The sequence below is a fragment of the Malus domestica genome, chromosome 14 (genome assembly GCF_042453785.1).
Source record: "Malus domestica chromosome 14, GDT2T_hap1".
Taxonomy (NCBI): domain Eukaryota; kingdom Viridiplantae; phylum Streptophyta; class Magnoliopsida; order Rosales; family Rosaceae; genus Malus; species Malus domestica.
In genome coordinates, this window is record NC_091674.1 from 4,833,161 (window position 1) to 4,857,327 (window position 24,167).

Here is a 24,167-nt window from a genome sequence, read left to right on the forward strand (position 1 = left end):
AAAAATCCTTCCTCTTACCAAGAGACAGATACGTTTGGTGACTTAGCGAGTAGCTAAATGAGGCAGGAGATGATGCAATGGGTGTCTGAATGGCCAAGATCTCCTCACTTGGTAGAACTTGACTTCCACTTCCCACTTGTTGATAGGGGTTAACCATATGGGGGTTCCCTTGGTATGTCATTGCTTCGGCGGAAGCGTGGTTGTAAGCCTATGCCATCACCTCAAAGTAAGTCTTCCAAGTATTGGCATTGATCATGTACTTGAAGAAACAATCACATAAGCTTGCCGTGAAGGCCTTGAGGACGGTCTTGTCATCTGCCTCAGCGCATCGAGAATACTCATGGCTGAAGCGACCGGCATACTCTCGTAGTGACTCGTCTGGCTTCTGGCGAATAGTATACAAGTCATCTGTAGAATGCAAGCGATCGGTCTGGAAGATGTGTTGAGAGACAAACAATTTCCTCAGTTCCTCAAATGAGTCTACTATCTCAGGTGGAAGACGGCAATACCAGTTTAGAGCTCTGCCAGAGAGGGTGGAGGGGAAGATAAGACATCGCTCTTCATCGGTGTGCATCTGATATGCCATGGTGGACTCAAAGAGGTTAAGGTGTTCAATTGGGTCCTCATTTCCAGTATAAAGTTGTAAACCAAGCTTTTGTTTTGTCTTCGCTTGAAGGGGGGTGTCAAGGATCCTCCTTGTAAGTGGGCCAGGCCTGGGTTGGTTCCAGTCAGGTATCTCGGCCTGACGTTCGACCTTCAACTTGTTTACTTCTTCAATGAGCTATAGGACAAGGGGGTCCTGAATTGAGTCATGTACCACTAGAATTTTCTTTCGTAAGTCTCCATCGCCTCTAAGAAGTAAGAAAGTTTGAGCAAGGGCGTGTGGTTTTTTTTTGGACTCGCCGTACTAACTTCTAGGGTGAGTCTGTCGAAATACCTCAGAGTCCTCTGTACCTTCATGTTCCTCTGGGACCTGTTGTTCCTTCCTTAGATTGGCAGCTGGACTGGGTCGTGGAAGGGGATCGAGTCTTTCAAAAACCCTTGGGTCATTGATCTTCAAGTATATGTGGAGGGAATTCTCTCGACGTTGCTTTAGGAAGTCTCGGCAGTCACGATAAATGGCTTTCGATCCTTCCAACCCTTCTGCAAAGAGGTGTCTTCCTCCACTTCTCCTGCTTCAGGTCGAAGCATATGGGTTAAGAGAAGTCTCATGTTGATCAATGTTTTGATGATTAGCTCGCTCCTCATCAGGGATACCCATGTCGATGGAGGTGACCCTCCGTGTTGGGGGGTACCCAGATAATGGTTGATGTCCACAGGGGCAACGAGTTCGCGTGTTGGAGTACACCTAATTTCGTAGAGCGTCTCAAAGAGCTTCTCATAATGCTCCTGGAATGCCTCATTCTTCATTGCTATCTTGTTGTTTTGAGCTTCTAGCTCATCGACTTTAGTTTGATGAGTAACCATTTTTCCTTCCTTCTTTCGTTGCTTCACACTAGGTGCAAGAGGGGTGTCATTATGTGTGTTGTGGCTTTCTTCGCTTCCCATGTTGGAGAGGGATGCCTGGTCAAAAAAGAGTGTACGAATGGTGGAAACCAGCTTGGCAAAGCTGAAGAGAGTGGGAATAAGTGTCGTTCCCACAGACAGTGCCAAATGTTGATGCACAAAACTAGTGTGGACTTTGGTATAACAGAAAGTGTCAAGTTTGTGACATTCGCTAGATTTCTTTGGTCACTAGTGTGGATAAGTATGTAAATGGATAGAGACAAGGAAGCAAACACAAGATGTACGTGGTTCACCCAGATTGGCTACGTCCACGAAGTAGAGGAGTTCTCATTAATTGTGAAGGGTTTACACAAGTACATAGGTTCAAGCTCTCCTTTAGTGAGTACAAGTGAATGATTTAGTACAAATGACATTCGGAAATATTGGATGGAAACTCTTATGGGTCCTTGACCGTATAACATTGATCGGTGCTCAGTAGTTTCGGGATTGGTCAAGGATGGTACAAATAGTCACAAAATAGAGACCTATGTTCCGTGTCAACTCTTGGGTCTACACTATGAAGCACAAGAGTGAGGTGTTAAGCATTTACTTGAGTTGGAAGAAAATGGTTGAGAACCAGACTGGAAGAAAGATTAAGATTTTGAGATCGGATAATGGTGGTGAATACACATCCGACCATTTCTTTAAAGTTTGTAAAGAGGAAAGGATTGTGAGGCATTTCAATGTCCAGGGAACTCCACAACAACATGGAGTTGCAGAAAGATTGAATCGAATCTTGCTTGATAAGGTTAGATGTATGTTGTCTCAATCAGGTTTAAGCAAGTCATTTTGGGCAAAGGCAATTGCTTATACATGTCACATCATCAACCGATTACCCTCAGCTGTTGTTCAGGGCAAGACACCAAAGGAGGTATGGACTGGAAAACCTTCTTTTGATTATGACTATATCCGTATTTTTGGTTCACCTGCTTATCTTCATGTAACTAAAAATAAACTTGATCCTAGAGCCAAAAAAGTTATCTTTCTTGGTTTTAGTAGTGGTGTCAAAGGTTACAGGTTGTGGTGCCCAGAGATGAAGAAACTTGTAATCAGTAGAGATGTGACATTTAATGAAGAAAGTATGTTCAAAGACTCTGAGAAGAATGTGAAAGATGTCCAACAGGTGGAGCTTGAGAAAGTTGTCTCTGGTACTTCAAATCCTATTTCCGCTGATGTCGAAGCCACTACAAGTGAAGAAGTTGGAGACCATGAGGATGTTGAAGAAGTTGAACTTGAAGATTCTATTCAAGTAGAAGAGCAAGTTTCACCTTAAGAGTCTATTGCCAAGAACAAAGGAAAGAGACAAATTACCAAGCCAACTAGGTATAGTGACTATGTTGCTTTTGCTCTTCCTATTATCATTGATGATATTCCATCCAATTTCGAGGAAGCCATTGAGAGTGGGGAGAAGGAGAAGTGGTGCAATGCCATGGGTGATAAGATGAATTCTCTCTTGAAGAACAAGACTTGGGAGTTAGCTAAATTGCCTAAAGGCAAGAAAGCTATCGGTTGCAAATGGGTGTATGTCAAGAAGGAAGGTGCTGATGAGAAAAGCAATGTGAGATTCAAAGCAAGATTAGTTGCTAAACGGTATGCACAAAAGGAGAGCATTGACTACAATGAAATCTTTTCTCCGGTTGTGAAGCACTTGCATTATGTTAGCTCTTGTTGTACAGTATGATCTTGAGCTTGTGCAACTTGATGTGAAGACGGTTTTCCTACATGGTGATTTGAATGAAGAGATCTATATTTGTCAACCGGATGGGTATACAATGAAAGGGAAGGAGAATTTGTTTTGCAAATTGAAGAAATCACTTTATGGCTTGAAGCAATCTCCAAGGCAATGGTATTTGAGATTTGATAAATTTATGAGAGGCCAAAATTATTCTAGAAGTCAATATGATCATTGTGTGTACTTAAAAAAGTTGCAAGATAGGTCTTTCATTTATTTGTTGATATATGTTGATTGCCTCAAAGAATGTCGAAGAGATTAAGAAATTGAAGAAGCAAATGAAGAATGAGTTTAAGATAAAGGATCTTGGTGAAGCGAAGAAGATCCTTGGTATGGAGATCAGCAGAGATAGAGAGAAGGGTTTGGTCAGTTTGAATCAAAGACAATACCTTGAGAAGTTGATCCGGAAGTTTAGAGTTCATCATTCAACCAAACCGGTTAGTACCCCTTTGGCTCCTCATTTTAAATTAAGTTCTCTACAATGTCCTAAAACTGATAAAGAGAAGCTGCAAATGAAAAATTTACCATATGCAAATTTGGTTGGTAGTTTGATGTATGCAATGGTATGCTCTAGACCGGATATTGCTCATGCAGTTGGCATGGTGAGTCGATATATGCATAATGCAGGTAAAGAGCATTGGCAAGCAGCTAAGTGGATATTGAGGTATCTCCATGGTACTCGAGATGTTGGTTTATGCTTTGAGAGAGATGACTCTGGTATTGGTCATTTTGCAGTTGGTTATGTTGATTCAGATTATGCAGGTGATCTGGATGGAAGGAAGTCTACTACAGGCTATGTGTTTAATATGGCTAAAGGGCCAGTTTGTTGGAGGTCCATTTTGCAGTTGTCGGTTGCCTTGTCTACTACAGAGGCTAAATATATGGCAGTTGCTGAAGTTATAAAGGAGGCCATTTGGATACATGGGCTTATTAGAGATTTGGGGGTTGATCAGAAGCAAGTGGAGGTACATTGTGATAGTCAGAGTGCCATTTATTTGGCTAAGTATCAGGTTCATCATACGAGGACCAAGCACATAAATGTGCGTTATCACTTTGTTCGTGAAGTTGTTGGTGAATGGGATATCATTCTCCAAAAGATTCCAACTAAAAACAACCTCGCTGATATGTTGACTAAGGTTGTTGGTGTAGCCAAGTTTGTTCATTGCTTGAACTTGGCTCACATTTTGCCTATATAAAGGAGGCGTTGAGCAGTAGGAGTTTTGGAACATTTGGCTCGGCATGAGCTATTCTCTTGCTAGTATTTGGGAGTAATTTTTTGTGGTGATTGTGTTGGTTGGCTTATCATGGCATTTTTGGAACTTGGCCAAGGTGGAGATTGTTGAATTAGTGGTCAAGTGGCCAACTTTCGGCTAATAAAATAAACAAAAAAGGGAAGACAACATCATGTGTCTTTGGTGAAAAGCAAATGATGATGTTTGTTGAAGAATGATTATTTCTTTACTTTGGCCTTTTTTGAAAGACAAATGGAATTGGGTTTATTCGGCTTCTTCCTTTGCAACTTGATAAGTGCTTGTACTTTTGGAGAAAGGAAGGAGAGCAGAGAGGTGTGCACCAGAAAAAACAGAGAAGAAGAAATAGGGGTGCCAAAGCCCCTCTTTGAAGAGAAGAAGAAAGTGCTTCTCTCTTTGGGTAGTAATCATCCACCAAGGTAGTTGTTGTTGTAATAGTTTTGAGCTTTGTATAGAGAGGAAATTATTCATTATATTTCTCTCTATTTGTTTCTTTGGTGTGTGAGAGCTATTGGTTGTATTGGGGTTTTGGGTTGTGAGCTTGCCAACACTTTCTAAACTCTCATTTGGTTGATAGTGGATTATTGGGTGAGCTCCTATTGCTCCGATGATGTACTCCAGTTAAACTGACTATTGAGGAACCTCGTTAAAATCTTGGTGTCTTTAATATTTTGTTCTTGCATTTCACTTGATATATTTCCTGTGGGTTATCAAGAGTTGGTTCTATAAGGTTTGGTGCTATCCTAGCACAACACCTACCAACAAAACTGGAAGCAGAAAAGGAAATTAAATCAGTGAACAAGAGTCAAAAGCAAAAAATATTCAGCTAAGCAGAAAGAGCTAGAGGTACCTCAGTTCTCGTTTCTCAGGTTCATAAAGCTTAAAGAAAATAAGGATGTCTTTCTTGGTTTTGGCAGGCAGATGAGTAGGATGTAGATCCTGGAGCATTAATGAAAAAAATAAATGTAAGAAAAGATATCTTTCATACAGCAATCGGGACTGCAATAAGCCTCGCACCACAGGTCATAACAAGAATAGAATAACACTGAATTACTGGCCCAAACTCTGCTTCCAAAAACAGCTTCAGCTCTCCATTATGTATTTCATTTGATACCTCTCCCAATTGTCCAACCTGGAAAACGCAAGCGATCATCATTGGATTGCATAAGGTACCTAGACCAAGCTCTTCTTGGCACTGATGTGCAGCCAAAAACACTACCAATCATTTCAAAATCTGAGATCAAATGTTTATCACTGACCAACAGACTTTTTCTATGCTATAATAAATTAATAACTTCATTTAAAATGCCTCAACCAATACTGAAAACATAATGATTATCCAAATTCGAACAAATTAATGCATTAAGCACTTTTCAGATTCTGATTTCTTTTGAATTTACGATCATTGATCATTATTTCATAAACTTAAGACTTCAGTGTTAGATGCAAAAATCGGACACAACCAGATATATGAATTACGAAAGGAACAAGCTATAAACCCAGAGATGTACATATGCACGGAGCAGTGCCTCCAAGTTTATGCTTGTATTGAAAACTCTCAAAGGTAGGAAGCATGAAGTACATACTGGTTGTGATTCTTCACGACATGTCAATGGTCGTTTGGGACGATATGTATGGTTTTGTCTCTTGGACCAAATCCAGAAACGCTGAAACTGCACTGGTATGCCAAATTCTTTTGCAACCTTATTCTGTTAACCATTTCCAAAATAGGAATTATCGTAATTAATAACATTGAATTTAGAATTCTTTGCATTCAAAGTCATCAATCTTCCATAATCCAAAAACGAAGAAAGGATAAAGAAGACGTAAATGAACTTCAGCCTGTACTGTGTACCTTGAAAAGATGAAAGGGCTGTTAAAAGGTAATCTTGTCTTCGGCCCAAGACAAGTGATCCAACCCAATGCTAATGTGCAAATGCTAGAAAATTCTAGCAATCTTTGTCGGCAAAAGTAGCTGGAAAATTCCAGCAATTTAAGTTGGTTATCCACCTAAATATCTAAGCCAAAGAAAGAACCACAAAACCAGTAAGATGAAATGCCCAAGTCGGTTTGCAGTGTGTGTGTCGGTGCAGTGCATAATCATTGCACTAGAATGTTTTAGCCAACTTTAAAGTCGGCAACCGTTGCCTATAAATATGTATGCATGTGTGTTAATAAACCAACCAAGTAGCAAGAAGAAGTGAGAGTAAGAAGTGAGAAAAAGAGTGAAAAAGTGTGTGAGTGTTTGAGTATTCCCTCTTGTATTAGTTTGTGTAAGAAGAAAAATCTTGTGTAATACTCTGAGTGTTCTTTCTTTCTCTTGCCTATCAATTCCGCTGCATTACATTCTTCTTTGTGAGATAAACATCTCTAAAGTAGTGAAGTATTTTTAAGCCCCAACAAAGTGGTACCAGAGCTATGGCTAGCAACGCTATGGCAGCCTTCCAAGTTCCAGTGCTCAACAGCAACAACTTCGATAATTGGAGTATCAAAATGAAGGCCTTTTTGGGAGCACACAATGTATGGGAAGTCGTGGAGAAAGGCTACATTGAGCCAGAAAATGAAGCTACTATGTCCCAACCCCAGAATGAGAGTTTGAAAGATTCAAGAAAGAGAGACAAGAAGGCTCTCTACCTCATCTACCAAGCATTAGATGACAATGGCTTTGAGAAGGTCTCGAGTGCAACCTCTGCCAAGCAAGCATGGGAGAAGCTTCAAACCTCTTACAAAGGAGTCGAACAAGTGAAAAAGGTTCATCTTCAAGGATTAAGAAGTGAGTTCGAATCTCTACAAATGAAAGGGTGTGAATCAATCTCTGATTACTTCTCAAGAGTCTTAGCTGTTTCTAATCAATTAAAAAGAAATGGTGAAAAGTTTGAAGATGTTAGAATTATGGAGAAGATACTATGCTCGTTGGACCCCAAGTTCAAGCACATTGTCATGACGATTGAAGAAACTAAAAATTTAGAAGAAATTAGTATAGAGCAATTAATGGGTTCGCTACAAGAATATGAAGAGAAACATAAGAAGAGGCAAGCGAATAATAAGCAGCTTCTCAAGACGCATGTTCAGCCAAAGAAGAAAGAAGAAATCTTCAACAACGAGAAAAGCCAATACGGAAGAAGTCGAGGTTGCGGACGTGGACATAGACGTGGACGTGGACACAAACGTGGACGTGGTTGGAACTTCAACAACCATAGCAACTACGAAAAAGGAGGAAGCTCAACAAAAGGTCATGGAAGAGGATGCTCAAACTTGAGGTAAGAAAAATCTCAAGTTCAATGCTACAATTGTCAAAAGTTTGGGCATTATGCTTGGGAATGTAGAGCTCTAAGCAACAGGCCTGATGAGAAGGTCAATTATATGAAAGAAGAGAAAGAAGATAATGGCGTTGTGCTACTAGCATGCAAGAACAATGATGGAGACCAAGACTATACATGATACCTTGACACCGACGCCAGCAACCACATGTGCGGAAGAAGAAGCATGTTTGTAGAGCTCAATGAATCGGTGAGTGGCAACGTTTCTTTTGGAGACAAATCCAAAATACCCATAAAAGGAAAAGGTAACATCCTTATTCCTGGAGAAGTCTCAGCAGTCGGCAGAGCCCCAGAAAGAGGAGGCACCAAAGGGTGATTATTCGGAGCCTCAGTACTAAGCAGAACCCCAGAAGGAGGAGGCACCGAAGGTTGATCATTTAGAGCTTCATTACGCAGTACAGCCCCAGAAGATGAAGGCAATAAATGCCTTTGGAACAAACCCACAAACCTTTGATGATCAAGTAAAATCTGACCATCAGATTCCTGCAGCTGGTCAAGCTTCCTCTTCATGTTTGTAGCATAGTCATGTGCGAGCCTGTGCAACTGTTTATTCTCATACTTGAGCCCTCTGATATCATGTTTAAGACTTATCACTTCAGCCGCCAATGATTCAACTTGGCGGGTTCGAGCAAATAGGCATTGGGCCATATTAGACACAGAACTTGCACATTGAACACTGAGAGCCAGAGCATCCTTAACAGCCAACTCATCAGACCATTTGGAAAGTAGTAAGTTATCTTTGGGAGTGAGAAGGTTCATGGCCACCACCGCAACGATCATATCATTCTTCATCACAGAGTCCCCAACGGTAAGAGGACCAGTAGGGGATAAGAAGGATGGGCGCCATATGTTGTCTTGAGAACGCATGGCTGCCTCTTCACCAAAGTTCAAGTCAAAACGACGGTCGAATGGGCCAGACATTCTCAAAAATGATGAAGGAGAAATAAGGTGCAATAAATCTCTGAAATAAGGGGAAAATTCTTACAAGCAATAACTCTCTAAATGTACTTCTTGCACATAATTGGTGCCCTTATAAAAGAAAAGGCAACAGGGCCGTTGGTTCAAAAATCGAAGAGGCACCACTCTCCGGATTCTGAAGAGGCACCATTTTCCACACGCAACATCAGCTCCTCGGGTACCACAGATAACTTTGCCAAAGATCTCTGACAAAGTTTAGACACATAAATTTTGAAGGTCCAGCTACCCTACTATTACCCACAAGAGTAAAGGAACAACACCACTGCTTGATAACTAGAAAGTCCCAATGTGTGTCAACCTCCGTGCTCCATGGTAAGGCAAACTAGCAAAAATGCCCAACCTTTACTCACATTCAAGAAAACACTCCCAACAAGATTGCTTGCTCAAAAATTGAAGGGGCACAGCTCTCCGAATCTCGAGAACCAGACTCCTAACAAGATTACGTGCTCAAAAATCGAAGATGCACCACCCTCCGAATCTCGAAAGCCAGACTCCCAATAGGATTACGTGCTCAAAAATCGAAGAGGCACCGCCCTCCGAATCTCAAAAGCCAGACTCCCAACAGGATTACTTTCTCAAAAATCGAAAAGACATTACTCTCCGAATCTCAAGAGTCAGACTTCCAACAGGATTGCTTTCTCAAAAATCGAAGAAGCACCGCTCTCCGAATCTCGAGAGCCAGACTCCCAATAGGATTACGTGCTCAAAAATCGAAAAGGCACCATTCTCCGAATCTCGAGAGCCAGACTCCCAACAGGATTACTTTCTCAAAAATCGAAGAGACACTACTCTCTGAATTTCAAGAGTCAGACTTCCAACAGGATTGCTTTCTCAAAAATCGAAGAGGCACCGTTCTATGAATCTCGAGAGCCAGATCCCCGATAGGATTGCTTGTTCGAAAACCGAAGAGGCATCGCTCTCCGAACTTCAAGAGCCAGATTTCCTTGGATAAAGCTTGTCTGCAATCTTCACACGCAACATCAACTTTCCAGATACCACAGACCACTTTTTCAAAGTGCTCTAACAAAGTTAAAACGCGTGAAGCTTGCAGCTCCCATTACATTGCTATGACCAAGAAGGGTAAAGGAATAGCACTACTACTTGTTGTTAGGGAGACTCCTATATATGTCAACCTTCATCCTCCACAGCCAGGCAGACCTGTAAATAAAATAAAAATACTCAACTTTTCTTCACATCCAAGAGGGCACTCTCAGCAAAGTCTCTCGAAATACTCAGCTTCTTTTCCTTCCGATAATACCTCTACAAACAAGCCACACCAGAGCAAGAGTATCTCATATCATCAGGGTTAAAAGAAAAAGTATCCCATATCATGCTTTTTCCCTGTCTTTTCCTTTGGCCTTGTTCTTACCTGCAAGACAAGGAGAAAGAGAGCAATTAGTCAGCACTTGGAATCAAGCTTCCAATTAGGAACTGACTGCCTGAAACCCCTTGCCTGATCACTTACCTGGCATTGCTCTCGAGTACTCATCTTCAACATCTTATGCTTCTAGAGAAGATACCACATCTGCCTGAACAACAGATAGGGCAAGTGAGAAGGATACAAGGAAGCATGTGGAGACAAGCGTAACAGAACACGTGCTGATACATCTACTACTTTGTCAACAGCAAAAGTATCCCATATCATCAAGGTCGAACGTACTCTAGATTTGATGGACTTGTTTTGTCACTCAAATTCTTAAGTCGACCTTATACTCTGGAGGAAACCAGAAAACCCTCTAGCCCAGTTCAAGAATAAGCCTATGGAAAGTTACTTCTTCAAAAGTAAAAGTATCTCATATCATCTCTTCTCCATTTGCTTCTCCTTATCCTTATTGCTATTTACGACACAAGGAGAAGGAGAACAATCAACCGGAAGCCGAAGTCGAACCTCCGATCCAGGTTGCTTGCTTGGAAGTCTGATTGCTTACCTTGTCTGTTACCTCATTCGGCAAATCTCCTAGCTCGGTGACTTGGGGGACTCCTACTATAGGGTTTGTATCGCACTTGACCAAGCTCGAAACTACAAGTAAGCTTCAAGTGAAATTGATACATTACCTTGTGCATCTTCATTGGTTAAATATACCACCCCTGAACGGAGGAAAAGTACTTCCAGAAAAGATGCCACATCTACATATGAGACAGATAAGGCAAGTGAAAATGATACTACACTTCGGTACTTAGAAGTTTCGAGATTACTCAATGGCTTGGATCTTGCAAGTCCCCAACCGATGAGCTTCCCTCACTCGGGAACTTAGGGGAGCACTGTTTGTACCATTCTTGACCAATCCCGAAACTACTGAGCACCGATCAACGTTATACCGTCAAGGACCCAGAAGAGTTTCCCTCCAACTAGGAGGCCAATCACAGCACAACACGTGTCGACATCAGAAGCTAATCATAGCGCGACACGTGTCAACATCAGAAGCCAATCACAACACGACACGTGTCAATGTCAGAATGAAACTAGAAACTCTCTTCTATAAATAGAGATCATTCTCTCACAATATTTCCTAATGTCATTTGTACTGAATCCTTCACTAGTACTCATTAAAGGAGAGCTTGAACCTATGTACTTGTGTAAACCCTTCACAATTAATGAGAACTCCTCTACTCCGTGGATGTAGCCAATCTGAGTGAACCACGTACATCTTGTGTTTGCTTCCCTGTCTCTATCCATTTACATACTTATCCACACTAGTGACCGGAACAATCTAGCAAAGGTCACAAACTTAACATTTTATGTTGTACCAGAGTCCTCACTGATTTTGTGCATCAACAAATTCGATCTTCAATTTAAAATATTTACAGTAGTAGATTATACTTAATGAAAGTATAAATAAACTCTAAATGTTAGTGAATCTATCGCTTTGATGAGATATGCAACTTACGAAACTAATTTCAACGATCCAACCGTCAAACTTGTTTGTATATGCTTCAATATCGCATACGCCAGTAAAAAAAAAAACATTCAGATATTAAGTAACGGGACAAAACTTTTCGACCGTTATAAACGAAAAATCACAATTTAACGGTTCTTTTGACTCCGGTTTTGATGATTTTTTACAGCTATACTCCTTGACCTTATATGAATACAATGAATGAATTCGATCTTCAATTTAAAATATTGACACTAGTGGATACCACAAATCTTATATTATACTTAATGAAAGTATAAATAAACTCCAAGTGTTAGTGAATCTATTGTTTTGATGGGATACGCATTCTACGAAACTAATTTCAACAATTCAACCGTCAAACTTGTTTGTATATGCTTTGAGATCGGATACTTGACAATGAAAATTTCCTTACAACGTGACTCATTTTCATGAATCATTAACCGTTGCCTACAAAGTTCATTAATTATGCCAATACCGACAACCTAACAGATGATGACTTAGAATAAATATATTAATTATTTTATATATTGTAAGTATTAACTAGACTATGTTTCAATTAGCATGTGATGATATTTTATAATAAAATTATATTTATATTTTTTATTACGTATTTTATTCAAGTTAAATTTTATTTATTAAAATTTTAAAATGTTATATGAGATAACACAAAAAAAAAATAGCTGGTTTTTTTTTCTTTGGGTTAAACATTAGGCGGGAAATGGATGGATATCTTGAATATTAGGTGGGAAATTTCCCAAACATTAGGCGGGAAATTTCCTGCTTGGTAAACTTAGTGGGTTTTAACCGACACTATCATATTTTAATGCGACACAAGTTTCATTAAACCGACGCTATGTGAATTTGAAAAAGTGTGTCAGAAGTTGGTGTCGGTTAAGACCAACACCAACATTAATTTAAACCGACGCCATGTACATTTAATTCGACACCAGTGGTTTTTAATTCGACGTCAGTCAATCCATATCGGTTTAAACCGACGTCAACTAAGTACCCATAGTTAAACCCTTCTCTTTCTTATTTCATATGTGCTTTCATTTCTCCCCCAATTTCAGTCTTTCTTCTTCTCCTTCGCCATTTCATATGTGCGTCCCTTTCTTCCTCCTTTTCAGTTTTTCCTCTTCTCCTTCCCGATTTGCTATAGATCACCATTTTGAAGATCAACATTCTAAGAAACTCCAATCCAAACGTTGTGTACAGGGGAAAGCTTAACAACGGCTGCTTAACCGCCGTCAAGCGATTCAACAAGCTCGCCTCGCCAGACAATCACCAATTCCTCGTCCGTTAAACTCAACCCCCTCCACTTTTCAACATTTCGATAAATCTCAGTCCCAGATTTTTGTTTTCTGAAAAAATAAGGAAAGATTGAATCTTTTTTGTTTGCAGGAGGAGGCGAGGGTGGCGCTGTATCTTGCTCAGGCTCTTGACTATTGCAGCAGCAAATGTCGTGCCTTGTACCATGATCTTAATGCCTACAGGGTTTTGTTTGATCAGGGAGGTTATAAAGTCTTTTGCTTTTCGAATTGGATTGAATTTTTTGGGGGTTAATATGTTTGTTTTTTTTTTTTTTTTTTTTTGTTATAATCGAGTAGAAGGGAATGGAACACAAGGACTTTCCGCGAGGATGTGAATCGCAAGTTTATCTGTTTTTATTATTTACCATTTGGGTTTTTGATTTTGTACACAGGATGGTAATCCCAAGCTGTCAGGCTTTAGTCCAAAAGCGTTTATCCTTTAATTAACAGACATTTAATGAAAAAATTACTTTTGGACTAAATTTGCTAACGAACTAGCACCACGAGGGTTTAAATCCTAATTTTTTTACCATGAGGGCTATCTTTCGATTACCTTGTCACCACAGAGACCATTTATCTGATTAGGCCTAAAATTGTTTGTTTTTTCATTGACATATGGTGGGATTTATTTTTATATAATTTTTTTAATTATTATTAATTAAAAACGAAGAAAAAATTTATTATTAATATATTTGTTGTCGCTTATGGACGACAGCAGCTAAGTATTTTATTTATCGAGATGGAAGGTAATGTCAGTTACGACCGATAGTAGCTAGACTATTTTATTTATTTAACTGAGGTGATGTCGGTTTGGACCGACAATAAGTGTAATATTTTAATTGTTTTTTTGTTAGTTAATGTCGGTTTGGACCGCCATCATATCAGATTTCTATGTCGCTTTTAAGCGACGTAAGCACCGATGTCGCTTTTAAGTGACGTTGTTGTTCTTTTTTATTTTATAATACTTTCCTTCTTGGTGGCGGATTAAGGGGGATAAGCGACGCCAATACCCTTTTTGTGACGGTAGTATTGGCATCGGTTTCACTATGCAACATTGCACGATTAATGTCGAATTTTTACCAAAAATCCGATAGTAAGTGGTGTTTTTTGTCGGTTTTATAGCGCCACTGATATCCCCTTTTGTAGTAGTGTAATTACTTTCCAAACTTCAAACTTCATAACTAATTTAATTAAAGTCTAAATCCAAATAAATTAATATAATTTCTCGAAAAATAATATAAAATCTCAATAATACAAATACGTAGATTATAATAGTGAAATCCAGGAACGGGATTTCACAGTAACGTCCATCATTCGCCCCACCACTATGAACCAAGACACTGAAATAGTAATTAATTATCATAGTAAGTAACATTTCATTAGAATTTTGTTTTAACACAAATACTACAGTTGGGTGCAAGTGATGAATTAAACCTGAACCGTTTTTAATCATTCAGCCCAATCAACTAAAATTGTTATGGTTACCTGTGAAGAGTGTAGAGGTTGCGAACGCTCCTTTCTTATTCGGGTGATAGATACTCTCCATTCACCCTATCAAGGTCAAGTTGGAGAGGAAATTCATAGCGATCATTTACCTGCCAAAAACAAATAATACAATATTCTTACCATGATAATTTATTTGCTTTCCATCTATGAAATATCATTGTCACACCGAACAAACAATTGCATCCAAATAGATAAAGTGTGGGAAAAAAAAAAGTTCACTCTGCAGATTTTTTTTTTTTTTTTTAAAAACACCATACAAAGGATTTTATCGATCTTTCAGCATGGAATAATGAATCAAAAATTAAGATAAAAGTTGGATTGAAACCATTAGGTGAGCTCAATCCTCCACCTGGGTTAATAAGTAATCTAAAGAAACATATCTTTTCATGCTACAGTCCGTTTTAGACTAAGAAACTTAACCTCAGTAGTAAACATTACAGTTTCTACGGTTCATGTAATAAACCACAGATGAAGCTGAAGCATGTAGATTAGTTCCACTACAGACCTTAACCACAGTGTCGCGCATAAAATCATACTCAAATCGCTTTAGTTGAAGTTGAAGAACAGGAGGGAAGTCAATAAACAAATCACCCTTCTTAGCGTCCTGAAATAAACAAACAAAATATGCCTTGAGAACAATACTCAAAAAATTTCACTGTCAATGAAAATATGTGTAAGAATATTGGCTTCAGCAAAGCGATTTAACCGAAGGAAAAACTATGGACATCATTGAATCAGAAATTACAACATAACATGCACGAGCCCATGAACGTTTTGAGAATAATACATATAAAAATCTCACTGGCTGAGGAAATAATGTAAAACCACTATTTTCGATAGTGGAAGGAAGAAACTAAGAGCAAACTCAGATTTGAGTTAACTGTATAAATGCAGTCACCAATAGAATTCAGTAATATAACCTGCAAACCATATTGTTCAGCATGGTATTTATTGTCACCCTCAAGCCGTTCAACTGTCACATACTTATCGAAACAAGCATAAACATCCCGACAGCCTTTTACATCAAGCTGGAGGTCTGCAAAGCAATAAGAAGAACCCAGTAGCATTCACTGACATTCACAAAATACTTCCAACTCATAACAACTGAAATTTGTGCTAAGAAATGTTACCATAAAATGTCTCTTTTGTTTTAGATTTGTAGTCCACATGGATGCAACCAATGTAATTCATGTAATGTCCTTCAAATAATTGCTGCATTGTACCCTCCACAACAGTTCCCTGGACCAACATAACAATTATCAAAAAATCTAAATGAAATGAAAATTATACTCACGGTCAAAATAAAACATTCCCATACCTTCATTTTATCTTCAATCTTTTCAGTAAAATATCTATTAAATTCATGCACGTCATGTTTCATAAACAAATAATTTTTATCCCAACCAAAAGATTTGGTCAATTCTTTAGTTGCAACACTGTTGTCACTGTTAAAAAGTAATCTTGTCTTCAGCCCAAGACAAGTGATCCAACCCAAAGCCAATGTGCAAATGCTAGAAAATTCTAGCACCAAAGTCGGTGCATCATGCAGGCATAACAATATGCTAGATAATTCTAGCATTATCCTATTAGGTTGGTGGGTGTGTGTGTGTATAATAATATGCTAGAAAATTCTAGCATCATTGAAGTCGGCAAACATGCCTATAAATAGGTGTGTGTGTGTGTGTGTGTGTGTGTGTATTGAAAAACAACCAAGAAAGAAAGTAGTGAGAAGTGAGAAGAAGCAACAAAGCTTTTAAGAGTGTTTGAGTATTTCCTCTTGAATAAAAAAAATTTGTGTAAAAACTTTGAGTGTTCATTCTTTCTCTTGTCTATCAATTCCGCTGCCTTACATTCTTCTTTATGAGAAACATATCCAAAGTAGTGAAGTCTTTTTAAGCCTCAACAAAGTGGTATCAGAGCTATGGCTAGCAATGATATGGCAACCTTCCAAGTTCCAGTGCTTGACAACAACAACTTCGATAATTGGAGTATCAAAATGAAGGTCTTTTTGGGAGCACATGATGTATAGCAAGTTGTGGAGAAAGGCTACACTGAGCCAGAAGATGAAGCTACTCTGTCCCAACCTCAAAAGGAGAGTTTGAAAGATTCAAGAAAGAGAGACAAGAAGGCTCTCTACCTCATCTACCAAGCATTAGATGACAATGGCTTTGAGAAGCTCTCGAGTGCAACCTCTACCAAGCAAGCATGGGAGAAGCTTCAAACCTCTTACAAAGGAGCCGAACAAGTGAAAAAGATTCGTCTTCAAGTATTAAGAGGTGAGTTCGAAGGGGTCTAAATCAATCTCTGATTATTTCTCAAGAGTCTTAGCCGTTTCCAATCAATTAAAAAGAAATGGAGAAAAGTTAGAAGATGTTAGAATTATGGAGAAGATACTACGCTCGTTGGACCCTAAGTTCGAGCACATTGTCGTGACGATTGAAGAAACTAAAAACTTGGAAGAAATTAGTATAGAGCAATTGATGGGTTCGCTACAAGCATATGAAGAGAAACATAAGAAAAGGCAAGGGAATGATGAGCAGCTCCTCAAGACGCATGTCCAGCCAAAGAAGAAAGAAGAAAGCTTCGACAACGAGAGAAGCCAGTACGAAAAAAGTTGTGGTCGAGGTCGCAGACGTGGACATGGACGTGGACGTGGTTGGAACTTCAACAACCATAGTAACTATGAAAGAGGATGAAGCTCAACAAAAGGTCGTGGAAGAGGACGCTCAAACTTGAGGTATGAAAAATCTCAAGTTCAATGCTACAATTATCAAAAGTTTAGGCATTATGCTTCGGAATGTAGAGCTCCAAGCAACAGGCCTGATGAGAAGGTCAATTATGTGAAAGAAGAGAAAAAAGATAATGGCATTATGCTACTAGCATGCAAGAACAATGATGGAAACCAAGACTATACATGGTACCTTGACACCGGCGCCAGCAACCACATGTGCGGAAGAAGAAGCATGTTCGTAGAGCTCAATGAATCGGTGAGTGACAATGTTTCTTTTGGAAACGAATCCAAAATGCCCGTCAAAGGAAAAGGTAACATCCTAATTCCCCTGAAAAATGGCGGTCACCAATTAATTTCAAATGTCTACTACATGCCCAATATGAAAAGCAACATTTTGAGCTTGGGTCAACTCTTAGAAAAAGGTTATGATATTCACATGAAAAATTATAGCCTTTTTCTTAGAGATGACAAAGGAAGATTCATTGCCAAGGTGAAAATGTCAAAAAATAGGATGTTTCCTATGAATATTCAAAATGATGTTGCAAAGTGTCTCAAGATATGTTACAAAGACGCATCTTGGCTTTGGCATCTTTGTTTTGGGCATCTTAACTTTGGGGGACTGGAGTTATTATCCAAGAAAGAGATGGTGAGAGGCTTACCATGCATCAGTCACCCTGATCAAGTTGCGAAGGATGTTTACTTGGGAAACAGTTCAGGAAAAGCTTTCCAAAGGAGTCGACCACAAGAGCCTAGAAGCCACTCAAGCTCATTCACACCGATGTATGCGGTCCAATAAAACCAAGCTCTTTGGGTAAAAATAATTATTTCCTTCTCTTCATTGATGATTTTTCAAGGAAAACATGGGTGTATTTCTTGAAGCAGAAATCAGAGGTATTTGGAGCATTCAAGAAGTTCAAAGCCGCCGTAGAAAAAGAAAGTGGTTGCAAGATCAAAGCCATGAGATCTGATCGAGGAGGAGAATTCACTTCGAAGGAATTTCAAGAATTATGTGAAGCCAATGGAATTCGTCGACCTTTGACAGTTCCAAGATCCCCTCAGCAAAATGGTGTGGCGGAAAGAAAAAATCGAACCATCCTCAACATGGCTCGAAGCATGCTCAAAAGTAAGAGATTGCCTAAGGAGTTATGGGCAGAAGTTGTAGCATGTGCTGTCTACCTATCCAATCGGTCTCCAACAAGAAGTGTGGGGAAAGACTCCGTAAGAAGCATGGAGTGGAAGAAAACCAGGTATCTCTCATCTAAGAGTTTTTGGAAGCATAGCCCATGTACATGTACCAGACGAGAGGAGGACGAAACTCAACGACAAAAGTGAAAAGTTCATCTTCATCGGTTATGACTCATATTCAAAAGGCTATAAGCTGTATAATCCAAACAATGGGAAGACGGTGATCAGTCGAGACGTGACGTTCGATGAAGAAGGAGAATGGGATTTTGGCCCTCATGCAGGTGATCTTCACTTCTTTCCTCAGTTTAAAGAAGAGAATGAACAAGGGATGATGGAGCAAGCAAGAAAGGTTTAACAAGAATCCATTACTCCACCTATTTCACCAACATCAACCAATCATGGTAATTCACCAGCATCAGCATCATCAAGTGGGAGTCTAAATGAAAGAGAAGTACCACGCATAAGAAGTCTACGAGATCTCTATGAGGTAGCTGAAAGACTCGATAATCCTACACTTTTCTGTCTCTTTGCTGATTGTGAACCAATTGACTTTCAAGAAGCAATGCAAGATACTAAATGGAGGAAAGCAATGGATGGAGAAATTGAAGCAATCCAGAAGAATGATACATGGGAACTCGTTATTCTTCCGAAATGACACAAAGCCATCGGAATCAAGTGGGTGTACAAGACAAAGAAAAATGCCAACGGAGAGGTTGAAAGATACAAGGCGAGATTAGTGGCGAAGGGTTATAGTCAAAGAGCCAGAATCGACCATGATGAGGTATTTACACCTGTTGCTTGATTGGAAACTATACGATTACTAATTTCTTTAGCAGCTCAAAACAAATGGAAGATTCAACAAATGGATGTGAAGTCCGCTTTCCTAAATGGAGTCCTTGAAAAAGAAGTCTACATTTAGCAACCATCAGGCTATGAAATCAAAAGGCATGAAGACAAAGTTCTAAAGCTGAAGAAAGCCCTCTATGGGTTAAAACAAGCGCCACGAGCATGGAATAGTCACATCGACAAGTACTTTCAGGAGAACAACTTCATCAAGTGCCCTCATGAACATGCTCTCTACGTCAAAATCAAAGATGAAGATATTTTGATTGTGTGCTTATATGTGGATGATCTAATCTTCACCGGAAGTAATCCAAGCATGTTTGAAGAGTTCAAGAGAGTGATGACCAAAGAATTCGAGATGACCACCATCGGGCTGATGGCATACTACCTAGGCATCGAAGTCAAGCAGAACGAAGAAGGCATTTTTATCTCCCAAGAAAGCTACACAAAGGAGATATTGAAAAAGTTCAAAATGGACGACTGCAAGCCCATAAGCACACCAGTAGAGTGCGGAGTCAAACTAACCAAGCATGACAAAGAAGAAAGGGTAGATCCAACATTTTTCAAAAGTCTAGTTGGAAGTTTGCGCTACTTGACTTACACAAGACCAGACATTCTCTATGTCGTCGGATTGGTCAGTCGCTACATGGAGAATCCTACAACTACACATTTGAAGACCGCCAAAAGAATTCTTCGATACCTTAAAGGTACTGTTAACTTTGGCTTGTTCTATTCAAGTTCTGATAATTACAAACTTGCTGGATATAGCGACAGTGATTGGGCAGGAGATTCCGGCGATAGAAAAAACACTACTGGATTTGTGTTCTTCATGGGATACACTGCATTCACATGGATGTCGAAGAAGCAACCGATTGTCACTCTTTCTACCTGCGAAGCTGAATACGTAGCTGCTACCGCATGCGTCTGCCATGCAATTTGGCTGAGAAACTTGCTAAAAGAATTAAGCATGCCACAAGAAGAGCCAACAGAGATCTATGTCGACAACAAGTCTGCAATAGCTCTAGCAAAGAATCCAGTATTTCATGACAGGAGCAAGCACATAGATACCCGTTATCACTACATAAGAGAGTGCATTGCAAGAAAGGATGTGCAAGTGGAATACGTGAAGTCTCAAGACCAAATCGCCGACATATTCACCAAGCCACTCAAACAAGAAGACTTTATCAGACTGAGGAACTCAATCGGCGTCACAAGACAAGATTAAGGGGGGATGTTAAAAAGTAATCTTGTCTTCAGCCCAAGACAAGTGATCCAACCCAAAGCCAATGTGCAAATGCTAGAAAATTCTAGCACCAAAGTCGGTGCATCATGCAGGCATAACAATATGCTAGATAATTCTAGCATTATCCTATTAGGTTGGTGGGTGTGTGTGTATAATAATATGCTAGAAAATTCTAGCATCATTGAAGTCGGCAAACATGCCTATAAATAGGTGTGTGTGTGTGTGTGTATTGAAAAACAACCAAGAAAGAAAGTAGTGAGAAGTGAGAAGAAGCAACAAAGCTTCTAAGAGTGTTTGAGTGTTTCCTCTTGTACTAGTTTGTGAGTGAATAAAAAAATTTTGTGTAAAAACTTTGAGTGTTCATTCTTTCTCTTGCCTATCAATTCCGCTGCATTACATTCTTCTTTGTGAGATAAACATCTCCAAAGTAGTGAAGTCTTTTTAAACCCCAACAGTCACTGTATTGAAGCTTATAGAATAAACGTTGCAGTGCCAAAGGGATACGTCCTGAAGGCATGTCATTCTTAGTTGTTAGCGTAAGTAACTCCAAAATTAAGATCTTCCATATAAAATTCGCAAGATAACTCATGTTTAGCTTACAATGACAACATGAGATCACATAAACGACCTTTCCAAAGTATGGAAGATGGTAAAATGTCTGGAGTAGAGAATTCATATAACCACTTTGCCCCTGATTCTCGAGCCCAACATAACCAGTTTCCCTTTTCAAGTCATATGATCTAAAATTAAGAACCTTATGGACAGTAACCTCCGCTTCAACCACAATTGTATTGTTCACCAGATATCCCCTACTCGGGTCATAAAGATCACTGAAAGGCATGAATTTAGTGAATCCCCAGTCACTTTCTCTTGCATTGAACCGGTATTTTGTGTCTGCAACATCATACAACAATCAATATGATTAAAGTTTGTTAGGCTTTGGGTTAATTGGTTCTGGTCTAGAATATTAGTACTTCACAACTCCAGTTTTAACAACGCCGCCAGTCCCACTTCAAGCTTATCACTTCTAAATGGAAGCCCTCGAATTGATATTCAGCCTTTCATTACATAGAATTCAATCTGCCCATTATATTTTTATTGCAGAGAGTTTCCAAGTAAATTCTCCCTTTTTTCCACTTTTACTGTTAATTTATTTAATATCTATATATACACCTATTGAAGAACTAATCTATTGTATTTGAATTAATTTCAAACATCTGTTAGTACATTTACTCCACAATTTTTCCTTTCCTTTTTTTTTTTTATAATCAAACTACAAAAAAAAATTCCAAAACCAAGTCACCATGGGCACATGGCTAGGCCTTGGTGCCGCAGTCGTTGGCCAAGATGTTACAGAAGAAGGGGTGGAAGAAATATTTTTACTTTATCGTTTTGATTTTTCAAGGAGTAAAATTGGAATTTAAAACTGACAATAAACAAGCTGAAGTGAGCAAATCTACTCCACCCATATGGCAATGTCTCCGAATCTGCCGCATCCAAATACATTGATAAGCAATCCACACGGTTTCCCTTGGGAAATATTATTATCCGCCTGATCAAACAAAACAAAGCAATTTAAAACCCAGTCGTAGGGATAAAATTATAAGCCAACTACAGGCGGCACGCAAAATCAATTTTTGACACATGGTTAACAAGGAAAAATACCATTTATAGCCGTCAACAACGAAGATGTCAAAGTAGTGCTTTTTGTTGTTCAACCTTGTAAAGTTCTCAATTTTCCAAGTGAATTTCATGTTTGGAGGATCCCCAAATGTACTAGTCGGCTGCACTTGAGCTACTACCACCACAAAAAGGACCATAAATTTCAAAACAAGATTGTCATCAAAACCTGAAATAAAATTATATCATCACTTGCACTCTAATCATGCACACAATATAACACACACAAAAATTAATTCTTTCAGCTCAAATTATGCAACATGCAAAGCTTCAAACCACACTATAAACATAAATTCAAACGGTGACTCATTGAAAAATCTCAAACAAAAAAAAAAACCATATTGCACTCTAAATCTAATCGTGCACACAACATGTATAACACACAAAAATTAAATCTTTCAGCTCAATTATGCAACATGCAAAGCTTTAAAACCACACTAGTAAACACAGACTTGTGATATTCAAACACAGAATCATCGAAAGATTGCAAAAACTACAAAACCTTCCATGAAATGAGAGCTCCCAACCAAATCCAAAGGCGGCACATGCATCTTTTCGTCCTCTTGCTGCTGGAAAGAGAAACGGAATCAGAGCTCTGATCTACAAAACCCTAACCCTATCCTACTGAATCATAACCCTAGCAAATAAAAAACTGTAAGCAGATGACTTTTCACAATTCAATCCAACCCGCAGGAAACCTAGGCGATCAGTAACGAAAAACGAAGCCGAAGCTATGTGAAATAAATACCAGAGTGAAAAATGTAAAGGAGGAGTCGGTACGTACATCTGACGGTGCAGGAGTAATGATCGTCATTTCTGTGACGCGATGAGCCGTCCGGAAGCTGAGAGACGAGTGAAAACAGCAAAGGGAGAGCGAGAGAGAGAGAGAGAGAGAGAGAGAGAGGAAAGAGAGAAGCGGAGCTTCCTTTTTTGAATGAAGAGCTTAAGCATACCTCTTGCAAATTTATAGGGCAAATATTATTTCATTTTTTTACATTTATTTCCCCTCGCCCTCATCGATATTAACGACATAGGTGTTTGTGCATACGATTTTCGATTAGGGAGCTTTTCGGACAAAAGAAATATCAAACGTCAGCAGTTTGCATTTCCCTATCGAAAATGCTCTGGACGTTTTATAATTTTTGTTGGCTGTAAACGCAAACCTATTTAATGGGTAAGTAAGAGGATTCCAAGTTTATATTTTTCTGTTTGATTTAAATGAAATGTAGATAAAGCATAAATATGTTTTTCTTACATTTTACATTTATATTTACTTATTGAAAATGTTCTAACAATTCAGGCTTGTGTTAACCTGAAATTCATGGAAAAGATTTTATATTTTCGCATGATGGTGTTGGTCATCTTCCATAAGGATGCATCTCTAATATTAGAAAGCTAAAAGTCAAGTTTGGTGTATCAAAGTTTTACCAAAAATAATTAGACCATAATAATCCTGAAACAAAAAATGCATTAACTGAAAAGGAATGCAAAGAAACTATTACTAAGGGTAGTTTTGTAAGAAAAAAATAACAATTAAAAGAGATAAACAAAAAAAAACGTGCAAAAAAGAAACCTGATCCTGGAGGACTCGAACTAAACTGCCACAAACTGAGATAAAATAGAAAGAAAAAAGAAAAGAAATTGAACGTGCAAAAAGGAAACCTAATCGTGGAGGACTCGAGAGTAAACTGCCGCAAACTGACTAAGAAGATGAATAAACTCCCAAGAACTCACAAATCCACATTCTGTAATTTGCAAATCCAACATTAGAGAATGAGGGAGGGAAGAAGCTTCATTGTTCCAGCTACTTCAAATGGTTTGCGTAAATTTTTGTTTTCAATTTCATTTTACGACGCTGCCAACAGTTACTACACTCCATCAAAAACACAAATTGTGCATTGTGAAGCTCATCGTTCCCCTTCTATTTTTGAGTCGGTCACGATTTAA

At 38.9% G+C, this 24,167-nt stretch overlaps 1 protein-coding gene and 1 pseudogene across 1 annotated transcript; one reads left to right on the top strand and one right to left on the bottom strand.

Moving 5' to 3' along the window:
* Window positions 1–6,945: 6,945 nt before the first annotated feature.
* Window positions 6,946–13,432, top strand: LOC139191113 (uncharacterized). Its single transcript, XM_070811663.1, has 4 exons — window positions 6,946–7,787; window positions 12,938–13,016; window positions 13,124–13,235; window positions 13,425–13,432. Exons 1-4 carry the CDS (start codon window positions 6,946–6,948, stop codon window positions 13,430–13,432), a joined length of 1,041 nt encoding a protein of 346 aa, XP_070667764.1.
* Window positions 13,433–13,442: 10 nt separating this feature from the next.
* Window positions 13,443–23,141, bottom strand: LOC103453799 (ubiquitin C-terminal hydrolase 12-like; annotated as a pseudogene).
* Between the last annotated feature and the right edge of the window lie 1,026 nt (window positions 23,142–24,167).

Bases quoted from the DNA above. Each gene is read 5' to 3' on its own strand.
- LOC139191113 (XM_070811663.1), top strand. From the start codon at position 6,946: ATGGCTAGCAACGCTATGGCAGCCTTCCAAGTTCCAGTGCTCAACAGC. The intron at 7,788-12,937 runs GTAAGAAAAATC...CGTTGTGTACAG, and splicing joins AGAGGATGCTCAAACTTGAG to GGGAAAGCTTAACAACGGCT. The intron at 13,017-13,123 runs GTCCGTTAAACT...TTTTGTTTGCAG, and splicing joins CAGACAATCACCAATTCCTC to GAGGAGGCGAGGGTGGCGCT.